This window comes from Scaptodrosophila lebanonensis, unplaced genomic scaffold, assembly GCF_003285725.1.
Source record: "Scaptodrosophila lebanonensis strain 11010-0011.00,11010-0021.00 unplaced genomic scaffold, SlebRS2 tig00000089-arrow-pilon, whole genome shotgun sequence".
NCBI classification, from domain to species: Eukaryota; Metazoa; Arthropoda; class Insecta; order Diptera; family Drosophilidae; genus Scaptodrosophila; species Scaptodrosophila lebanonensis.
Genome location: NW_022060565.1, coordinates 3899665 through 3911116, shown reverse-complemented (window position 1 = coordinate 3911116; position 11452 = coordinate 3899665). Strand labels below are relative to the sequence as shown.

The 11452-nt window shown below is 44.2% G+C and overlaps 3 protein-coding genes across 3 annotated transcripts; 2 read left to right on the top strand and 1 right to left on the bottom strand.

Annotated features, from left to right (window-relative positions):
• Positions 1-283: 283 nt before the first annotated feature.
• On the top strand, positions 284-857 carry LOC115626873 (replication protein A 14 kDa subunit). The gene is made up of 2 exons (XM_030522384.1): positions 284-585; positions 649-857. Exons 1-2 carry the CDS (start codon positions 346-348, stop codon positions 742-744), a joined length of 336 nt encoding a protein of 111 aa, XP_030378244.1. The 5' UTR covers positions 284-345; the 3' UTR covers positions 745-857.
• On the bottom strand, positions 847-4006 carry LOC115626866 (ATP-binding cassette sub-family F member 1). Its single transcript, XM_030522372.1, has 3 exons — positions 3888-4006; positions 2671-3822; positions 847-2602 (listed from the first exon to the last, which is right to left on the bottom strand). The coding sequence occupies exons 2-3, from the start codon at positions 3818-3820 to the stop codon at positions 984-986; spliced, it is 2769 nt and encodes a 922-aa protein (XP_030378232.1). The 5' UTR covers positions 3821-3822; positions 3888-4006; the 3' UTR covers positions 847-983.
• Positions 4007-4914: 908 nt separating this feature from the next.
• On the top strand, positions 4915-11274 carry LOC115626980 (aryl hydrocarbon receptor nuclear translocator-like protein 1). The gene is made up of 2 exons (XM_030522496.1): positions 4915-6111; positions 7760-11274. The coding sequence occupies exons 1-2, from the start codon at positions 4915-4917 to the stop codon at positions 8963-8965; spliced, it is 2403 nt and encodes an 800-aa protein (XP_030378356.1). The 3' UTR covers positions 8966-11274.
• The last annotated feature ends 178 nt before the right edge of the window (positions 11275-11452 follow it).

Below are 11452 nucleotides of genomic sequence, written 5' to 3'. Positions count from 1 at the left end.
ATGGGAAAAACGACAAATTCGATTGCCTGCGTAATCGATTGCCATGTACTAATTATTGGCAACAAGTGTTGGAAAAGAGTAGTTACACAAAAATACATTTAGTGCTAAATGGTACATGAACAATATTGTAAACTATTTCATTAATAACAGTGGCTTAAGAATTTGTAAATTAACATATGGTTCATTAAAAAATAAAATAAATGCCTGCCAGTAATATCTTTAATACTTTTCAGTTATCGATAGCATTATACCATCACTGAATTGCGCGCTACTTTGTTATTTTTTCGCCGGTCCAGATCATTTCGCATTCCAACGCAACCCAAATTAGTTAAATAGATATTAAAAATGAGCACATCATTTGAGCCACGCACTTTTGTAAACGGCGCCTTGCTTAAGCAGTTTGCGGGTCAATCCGTGAGTATTATTGTGCGGGTTGATAGCGTCGCAGGCACGACATTGATTGGTGAGAGCACGGATGGACACAAGCTGCGCATCAGCTTGCCGGACGAGAGTAATCTTCGCAAAGGCTCTTGGGTAGAGGTAATTGGCATTCCTGGTGGCTCGGACGCATTACGTGGCAAGGAGGTAAGTGTTGGAAGTTTTCCTTTATGGCTTTTATTAATGTTATTTTCCCCAATTATTGTGCAGGTGATCGAGTTTACTGGAACAGATTTCGACGCCGAGGGCTATAATGGCATGACGCATCTTCTTAACAATGTTAAGGATTTCTATCGCTATGGTTAATCGAAACATTCTATTATATTAATACACACATAAGCACCAAGTTGGATTATATAGACTTTCCAATTTCAACATTACTTTATTTACGAAATAATATAAACTGAATTCAAACATAAGCCTTTAATTTTGAGTGGGCGTGTGTATACAAATAAAATGTTAACTAGGAGAGGGGAAAGGAGTTAAACAATTTGCCAGCATGTCATGAAACACAACAAACAGTTAACGAAACGGACAGCGTCAGCCTATTGTAGCACCGCTGCATTGGCAACGACGCTGGGATTGTTAACCACCTCGCCCAATGAATCCAGCACCTCCTTACGGTAATCGTCGAATTCGCCATCGATTTCATTGATCGTCTGGTCCTCAATGACATACAGGGTGCAGCCGGTCTCGCGTATTAATCGCTCGTCGTGGGACACAATGATGACACCACCCTCGTACTCGTTTATGGCCTCGGCCAATGCATCAATGGACTCGATGTCCAAGTTATTTGTCGGTTCATCTAAAATAAGAACATCGGGCGCACTAAGGCAGAGCTCGGCAAGTGCTACGCGCGCTTTTTGCCCACCAGAGAGATCCTTCATCTTGATGGTATGCGCGTGGCTGACTAGACCAAAGGAGCCGAGTGCTTTGCGCGCCTTTTCATGAGGTAAATTGAAGAGACGCTGCAGATACTCTGCTGCTGACTCCTCAGCGGTCAAATGCTCGCCTGAATGCTGATCGAAGCGACCCACATGGAGACGATGGTTCTTCCGTTGCTCACCCTGCTGCGGTTGAAGTTCGCCCAGAAGCAGTTTGAGGAAAGTGGATTTGCCAACACCGTTGGGTCCAACAATGGCTACGCGACTCGTCAGATCAATGCCAAAATCGGCCTTGATGAACAGCGGCTTCTGGCCTTCGAAGGCAAAGGTGACGTTGTGCAGACCCAAAATTGGTGGCTGCAGCTGCGAGGGCTCGGGGAAGCGAAACTTGACAATGTACTCCTTCGGCCGTTCGAGCAACTCCTGCGGCCCGTCGTCTTCGTCCAGTTTCTGTTGCTTGGACTTGTTCTTCTCCTGTTTGCGCGTGAGGGTCTCCTTTTGTTTTTTCTCGGCCGCCTTCTTCGATTGTCCGTGGGCTTTGAGTTCTCGGATTCTTTTCTCTTGCTTCTCATACTCCTTAATCATCTCGCGCCGCTTCTGCACGTACATCTTCTTAAACATCGAATAGTTGCCCTTGTAGTATTGCAGTTTCTTCTGGTCCAGATGGATGATCTCGTTGCATACGTTGTCCAAAAAGCTCTGGTCGTGGGACACAATGAGAAGGGTTTTCTTCCACCCCTGCAAATAATTATCCAACCAAATGACAGCGTTCAGGTCCAAATGATTTGTGGGCTCGTCCAGCATTAGTAACGTGGGTTCCAAATAGAGAGCGCGTGCAAGAGAGACGCGCATACGCCAGCCACCAGAGAACTTGTTCGTGGGTCGATCCTGCATCTCCTTGCTAAAACCGAGACCGGCCAGGATACGACGGGCACGTGCCTCCGCCGAATACGCGCCAATCGCCTTCAGCTCGGCAAAGGCATCGTTCAACTCCTCCTGCACACTCATATCGCCAGCGGCGAACTTATCCTCCAGTTCCTTACTCTTCTTTAGCAGCTCGTTGCGCTTCACATCCGCTTCTAAGATGGTATCGATGGCTGTCTTGTCAGTAGCCACTACCTCCTGCTCACAAAGCAGCACATCTATATTTGGAGGTATGGCAAAGGCACGCGTGGCTATGTGACGCAGCAGTGTCGTTTTTCCATGGCCATTAGGCCCCACCAGGCCGTAGCGTCGGCCGTGTGCAATTAGAAGATTCGCATTCACGAAGAGGTCGTTGCCTATTAAGTTGTATTTAATATACATATAATTAAAGAATATGACATATTATTTTTGAATCATTACGCACCTTTGGCCGATATTGTAAAGTTCTCGATTTTGATGTCGACGGCATGCTCCAGCGCAGCCTGCTGGCCTGCGCTTTTTTGCACCTGAGACATGGTGAAGTTGCTGTCCAGGTCGGAATGACCAGCACCACCCTTTTTGGTCATTAATTCCATTTGACGCTCATACTCTTGTTGTTTCTTCTGCTTCTTTTTCTCCTTATGCGTGAGTTTCTTTTCTTTTGCCTCCGCAACTGCAGCTTCTGATGAATCGTTAGATTTGGATGTTGGTTCGGGTTCTGCTTCTGGTTCCAGCTCTGGTTCCTTTTCCTGCGCTTCTAGTGCCACAGCTTCTACCTTTTCAGTCAAGGCTTGCACTTCATTATTGGGCGTAGGCAGGCTTTTAACCACCTGTTGCGGCTCGTCCTCAACAATTTCGTCTTCTTCAATTTCATCTTCTTCCTCCCCATCGCTCATTGCAAATTTGTTCTTTTGCTGCTGTTTTTTCTTCGATTTCTTACTTGCAGGCTTTGCTATACTTGGAGCGGCTTCCAATTCATCATCGTCGTCTTCCTCGGTCGTTGGCGCAGCCGCCAAAATGTCCTTATTGTCGTCATCATCATCATCACTAAAATCGAATGCTTTCTTTTTGTTCTTTTTACTCTTCTTGTTTTGTTGTTTCTTGGCGACTGGAAGTACGGCCGCTACTTCGTCAGCCGAATCCTGCACATCATTGTCGCTCCAGTCCTCATTCTTTTTGCCCTTTTTACCCTTCTTGGCTTGCTTTTTGGCAGGAACAGCTGGCTTTGGAACATCATCTTCAACATCACTTGAATTGTGGTGCTTGCCTTTCGCTGGTTTTACCGCGAAATCCTCATCATCGTCGTCACTATCATCGCCATGTTTCTTCTTACCCTTTTTACCCTTCTTTGTTGATTTTTGTGCCTGTTGGGATTTACTTTGTCCAGATCTGACACTTTCGAGGTCATCAGCATCATTACTAGGGTTCACAATTTTGTTGCTGGGTAAGGACTCATCATCACTGGAATCGCCGCCGCCACGTTTTCCTTTCTTTCCCTTCTTTGCCGCATGCTTCTTTTCACTCGCCTTCTCTGGAACTGAGACTTCGTCATCGTCATCAAAACGCTCTTTCTTTTTGCCCTTGGCCTTCGACATGGCTTGGTAGCATAAAATATTCTGGTAAGTTAAATTTGTGTTTATAAATGGGACACATTAATAATACCTAAGCTGACGAAATTCCTGTATGTATAGGCGGCGACTGCTGGGTTTCGGCTGCCACTTTCACGTGCACAGCTGGCAAATATGCCAATTGGAGTTGTGTCAGGAAGAGGAAGAACTGCCGATGACGAGTACTGACGGTGCTAGAGTTGTCGTTGTCAGTGGATTCGCAATTTAATGCCACACGGCTATCGACTAGTATCGCAGCGTAGTATCGACTAGCATCGACTACCAGCGACTATCGAGTGTTGCAGCTGTCAGAGAGTTTTATATATTTATTTATATTTATATTAAAAACATATTAATAACATCACTGCAGCGCGATTTGTTGTTATTGTAGTGAGTCTCGTGTAATTTGACGTTTAATTGCCTACTAATAGGCATCGTAGTGATGTCTGTTGCGATTGCGTGAAACAATACAACGGCGAAGGAGATTCGCAACGCAATCAAAATACGAAAATATTTAACAAAAAAAGAGAAAACAACATATACTGCGTGAGAGTGTGCTCTACAAAGGGGGCGCGCATAGCAAAGGTGGTTAGTAGCAGTAGCAAAGGCACCACTAGCACCAACAGCAGCAGTAACAACAACAACAATAAAAACAGCAACAACAACAATAATAACAACACGCGATCATAAGCGAGACCTTGAAAACTTTAAAGTGAAGCAAAAAAGTAAAATATTAACAAGCAAACAAAAGCAACAACAACAATTGAAAAACAAGTGCCGTGCCCGCCAAGTTATGGAGAGTGACAATTTTCCGCAACGCGCAATTTAGCAATACCAATGGAAAAAGAAAATCCATAAACCCTCTGAGCAAATTAGAACGTAGAAATCAAAACAAGCACTCAGTTTATACCAGCCACTGCAACAACAACAACAATAACAATAATAACAACAGTAGCAGAGAAAACAGAGACGTCGGCGACGACTGCGACTGCGACATAGCAGACATAACAGTAACGTGTGCAATGGCGGCAGCAGCGACAGCTCCTGCCAGCAGCGGCAGCGGCAACGGCAGCGTCGCGGTTATGACAACAGAGACATTAATCGACGGCAATGCGGCCGCTGTCGCTGCCAATGGACGCGAGGCGCGCAATTTGGCCGAGAAGCAGCGCAGGGACAAGCTAAATGCCAGCATACAGGAGCTGGCGACCATGGTGCCGCATGTGGCGGAGTCGACGCGTCGCCTCGACAAGACCGCTGTACTTCGCTTTGCGACGCACGGCTTGCGCCTCCAATATGTGTTTGGAAAGTCGGCGTCACGGCGCAGGCGGAAATTCTGCTCAAAAGATGGCAGCGGTCTGCTCAATGGTTGCATGAATGGAAATAATAATAACGGCAGCCGCGTCGACTCGCCTTTGCTCACAGATACACTAATGCAACTGCTAGACAGTTTCTTTGTAACGCTCACCTGCAACGGTCAGATTCTGCTCATCTCGTCCAGCGTGGAGCATCTTCTAGGCCACTGTCAGTCCGATTTGTACGGCCAGAACATACTTCAGATCACACATCCCGAAGATCAAGCGCTGTTTCGCCAGCAACTCATACCACGTGACATCGAAACGTTGTTTTATCACCAGCAACAGTCGACGACGTCAGCGTCTGGTAGCGACGGCGATGGTGACCTGGACGATGGTATGGAGTTGGACCAGGAAGAAGACGATGGCGAAGGCAATGAGCAGAAACTGAACCATTTAGCCTATCGGACTCCAAGCCCCCGCACTCTAGATCACCTGGACACGATTGACAAGCGCCTGCGCGCCGACCGTCGCTGCTTTACAGTCCGCTTGGCCCGGGCCTCGACGCGCGCGGAGGCAACGCGTCACTACGAAGTAGTCAAAATCGATGGTTGTTTTCGACGCAGTGATTCGTCGGTGACGGGCGGCACAGCCGCCAACTATCCTATAGTGTCGCAGCTGATTAGGCGTTCGAGGAGTAACGGTTTGTTGGCTGCCGCAGCGGCGTCGGTCGCCGGTGCAACGGGAACGACGGCAACATCATGCCTGCCACAACATGATGCCATCGCGCAAGCGGCGCTGCACGGCATCAGTGGTAACGACATCGTCTTAGTGGCCATGGCGCGAATCGTTCGCGAGGAGACAACTCTGTTATGTCGCCAGCCGGAACCATATCAGCTGGAATACCGCACGCGGCATCTTATCGACGGTAGCATCATTGACTGTGATCAGCGTATTGGCCTCGTGGCTGGATATATGAAGGATGAGGTGAGTGCAGAGGGCTAATAAAAACCAGAAACGCACAATATTTAAGCGGATTTGGTTACAACTTTTATAAAATTCCACAAAACCGTTAAAAACACCGATCGGCTGTCTATATACTTGTAGGTTTTCTTTTTCTAAACCTGCTGGAAGAAAGTTCTCTATTAAAAACTTTAAAACCGCAGTTAAATAATCGGCTGTAAATAGAAACAGAAATAGATTAAACGCCAGCGTCTTGAATTGAAATCTGTCATATGTTGAACCCTCATCGCAAAAATAATTAAATAGTATTATTGTCCTTTTTCCGCATTCGATTGAATAATTGTTTGTCACTTTTAATGCCATGTCTCTGGTACTATTTATACAATATTTAATTAATAATATTTTGTATTGGAAAAAAAACGAAACATTAGTTTTATGAATAAATTTTTCCTTTCAATTGATTCTTTCACTGAAAAGTGACACCCAAAAGGATGCATAGTTATTGGTATATGATTGTATGTACTATTTATGTGATTAGCATGACGAAGCGAATCCAAATCGCGATGCCGTCCGTCCGTCTATATGTTTTAATCACTACTCGTCCCCCAGTTTTAAAGCTAAACTTTGCACTGAAGCTTTTTTTTATGGACACAGATAATTTGCCGAGACCGACCATGTCAGAGCACTATATTATGTAGCTGCCATAGAACGATATGATTTTTGATGTAGTTGTTTGTATTAAAGGTTTGTTTATTACATACTGAGAATGTTGCAGTCATATCTGATGGTTTCGCTTCAGTTGTGGGTCACAAATACTTGGTGACAAATGCAAAATAAGTAAAGAACGCTTTCTAATAAAAGATAAGATAGTACGGGACAGTAGGCTATACATTTAGTGGCCCATAACAACGGCGGAATATAAGTCTGTGGCAAGATAGATTAATTCATATAATTTAATATGTCTGGACTGTATAAATAGCTCCTGCAACATGATGAGAACATTGTATTCCCTGTGCCTATCCCCTCTCTTATAGAAACTCAAAAATAACTTATTCCACTAAGAGTGTTAGTTTAAAGATAAATAAAATATATATATTATAAAAGTATTAGATAGTAGCATTAAAAAACAATCAACTTGAACTGAAATATCGGGGAGGAACAGCATTAAGATTAACTGTTGTTTTCTTTTCCATTTCGGGCTTTTTCTAGTCATACTATTATTTCATAGATTTAGCATGTGTTATTTCATTTTAGTAATTTCATATTTATTTCAAAAGATATAAAGAACAATATTGTATTGGAAATGGAAATAAATGTACCATAACGCTGCGTTTTCACTATCTTTGAAGCGAATATTAGGCAGCAAGGCGTTACAAATATTGATTAAAAGATTAGCACCCACACTGGCTTTTAAGCAAACATTTTCATCAAATATTAGCCACGAAAATTAAATAGCACGCTTTGTACTTGTAAAGCTTTAAATGTTAAATATTTGAATATAATATGTTTTTATTTCCATATTTCGTGATAATGAGGGAAATATTGTACTTAATCTAGTTGTGGAATGTTAAGCGGTACAAATACTAGTATACTAGAGTATATTTAACAATCTGCTAAATGTTAATCAATTGTTCATGCATTTGCTCATACCTTTCTACTCTTTCTCCAACAGGTGCGCAACCTAAGCCCCTTCTCGTTCATGCATCAGGACGATGTGCGTTGGGTGATCGTAGCGCTCCGACAGATGTATGACTGCAACAGCGACTACGGAGAGAGCTGTTATCGATTGCTGTCGCGGAACGGACACTTCATCTATCTGCAGACCAAGGGATTCCTCGATATCGATAAGAGCACGAATAAGGTGCACTCGTTTCTCTGTGTTAACACGCTGCTAGATGAGGAGGTCGGCAAGCGGAAGGTGCAGGAGATGAAGAACAAGTTCTCAACTATTATTAAGGCCAAGATACCCACGAACACCAGTCCCGATCTGCCAGCTTCGCGTAATCCGCAGCAACTGGAGCGCATCGTCCTCTACCTGATCGAGAATCTTCAGAAGAGCAGTGGCGGCGACGGAGGAGGCATTCAATCAGTGGACAGCTTAGACGATGGGTACTGCTCACCTGCCTCCACAGCCACAACGCTGACGCTCGAGGAGTTGGCGCCGTCGCCAACGCCAACATCAACGCTTCAGCAGCCCCTGGCCCTGGTGCCACCGGCACCCTCTTCGGTCAAACACTCCATATCGAAATCGGTGAGTGTAGTCAACGTGACAGCAGCCCGCTATCTGCAGTACCAGCAACAGCAACAGGTGCCGCATCAGAGCATGAGATCACCGCCTTCGGACGATGGGAATAGTCCATCACCTGCAGCGGTCGCTACGCCATCACCACCTGTGCGTGTCAGTGTGCTGAGAAAGCTCAGCTCCGACAGCGGAGCAAGTGGAGCTGCCGACGATGCGCAGGCGCAGTCGCCGGCGCCCATAAAACTGCAGGCGGCACTCTCCAACACGCTGCGCACCCTGGATAGTCAACTTACAACGCAGGGACAGGAGGCCCAGACCCTCTACCAGCAGCCAGTGTTGCTGCCCAAGTTCGAGCGACGAATGGATGCCATCATGGAGGAGCACCAGAAACAGCAGCAGCTGCTGGTCAACATCAAGAGCGAATACGATGTGCATGTCCAGCAGCCGATGCTGCTTTCCCTCCCGCAGCCACAGCCACAGCCTCAGCCCCAGCCATCCACCCCAGTGTCAGTGATAACCATAACAACGACCCCACAAACGACCATAGCCACAACGGGCACTGGCAACAGCAATGCCGTCGCCAGCATCGGCAGCACCTGCAACAATGCACGCAGTCAACAGCGCCGCGCTCTGTAGCAGAAGGCCAGCGTGGGCGTGGCAGTGCGCACCCAGACTCATGTGCCTCTCAGAAGGCTCTGAACACATTTGTTGGAGTCTCCTGTTTTCCATCTCCTGTCCTGATTCTGTTTTATGGTCCCAGTTTAAAACTCATCCAGCTGTTCTATTTTGCTCTCGTTCTCTAATCCGTATGCGAAGAGACTTTTGAAAAGAACGCACACGCCAGAGAATTGAGAGAGAGAGAGCAAAAAAGACAATGAAAGAGAGAGAGAGAGTGAGTGAGAGAGGAGAGAGGAGGGCAAGGGCATCTGAGCAATGACCGAGAGTACAAATATAATTCAAACATCGACACATGCGACCTTCGCACCTCGTTCGAGAGTACAAAATATTTTGCTTTAAGCTAAGGATTTTACCTCAAAAGAGATTCTAGATTTTAAACCAGTTCAAATCGATTGCAAGTCTTCTAGCCATCTATCTACTACAACATACGAGTACACACGGCTTGTACTCGTAGTTTTCCTTATCTTTCTATATTCACCTTGTGGATTTATGTGTGCGTCGACACCGAAAAAACAAACAAATTATCTACACTTTGCCGCAAGGCCAACCAATTCTATATGCATACATATACATACATACATACATACTCATGTAAACACAAATCTATATATGGCTATGTATGTATGTAAGCATGTTCGTGTGTGTGGGTGGGTGGTTGGGTGCTCGTCTGGGTGAGTGTGTAGGGCGAGTTACGACTAAGTAACGAGCTCTATACATACATATGTCAATAACCCAATGTTTAGGTTGTAGAACAGCTTCCTCCTCATCCTCAGTCAGCTGCCGCAAAATAAAGATCCCAGCTCAAGACGCAAGTGCGGGTGAATAGATGTACCCATTGACTCTAATTTGAAAAACCAGTCTTGTACAATTGTCATATTTCTTTCTTTTGTCAGGTTCTTTAGAACTATGTTTTGAATAGTACATTTTTTTGTTAGAATCAATCTGGAGTTCCATTCATAAAAATGAGAATGCTTGTGTTTTGTGTATGATCACTTATTATCCCTTATTTTGTTTCTCAGAAAAACATAGTAGAACTCCATATATAAGAAACTTTTTTTTTACCTTCGGGGGTATTGAAGTTCTATTCGTTTCCTTGTCATCTATCGATCCTATAACCCTTAAAAAACTCAATTCTGATTATTTCCTTTATTCTATCGAGTCTAAACCCCTTAAAAATCTCAAGTTTGCAACCTTAAAGTTCGGTTCTACTAACTCCTCTACTAACATTCCCCACCTGTGACTTCGACAAAATAGAGTCTCTCTCTCTAATTTAGAGAACTTTGTAAACGCTAAGGTGTCTTTCTACACATCTGTGGATCAGATGATATACTTGATTGAACCGTTTCCGATGAAGGCCGCACATGTTTATGGAATCTTTCGGGGCTGAGATAGGATTAGTATCCCCAAATCATCAGTATCAGAATATACCCCGTATAAATAACGAAGGTGTTAGGACTTCATATACTTTTTACTTTACCTTTTTGTAGATGTTAACGAATATGTGTATATAAATGATTATAAAATTTGTTGTCGAAAACGGAAGAACTGTAGGCTTATTTGTTTGTTTTTTTAAGTCAAAAAGTAATATCAATAAGTAGCCACCCTTAAACCTCTGCTGGTCATGATGTTTTAGGTGACAGCGTAGTTCTGAGCTTCAATTCCAATCCACCTGTGTGACAAATTTATTTCTATCCGATGGGCGGTCGTAATCAATTCTCGAAATAAAGCACAGGCATTAGCAGTTAGGTTTGTTGTTGTGATGCCCCTTTGGTGGTCCATAACAGCCTTACGCCTCCCACAACCACCTATTATTATAGTTTAGATTTGCTCAGCGATACGGCTTCGGTCGCTTAACGCAAAAACACAACCTTCACGGACGGACGGGCGGACGGACGGACAGAGACACACACCACACAGACACCCTCCGCTTGCTTAACCCGCCCACACGCACTTCGTGCTCTGTTTTCTCGTTTCTATGAACGCAATCATTATTTCTGTCTATCCCTCAATGAAGCCCGCGTCTGGTGCCTCCACTCGCCCCCGCTCTCGTCTCGGCGAGAACTTGGCCGCTGTTTGCCTTCCCAATTAGCAGGCCCGCTGCGACTTGGACTTGTGTTCCATAGCGAAATTCTTGTAACTATTATTAGCATTTTATTATTATTATTATTATGATTTTTTTTTTGTGTAGCGCAATTTCTTGTTTGGTTTTTTGTTCATTCGTTCGTTCGCTTAGTGCGTAGATTAATTGTATTGTTAATTTATATAATTAAGCCCATATATATATGTATATATATACACATATGTATATATGTATACATACATACATATACATATATTGTTTTCACGAGTTGTGCTCTTAAAACACTTGAGTTAATGTGAATTTTTTTTGTGTTCTTAAATTTTTGTTGATTTTTACAATGATATTTCTATGCTTAATTTATGTTA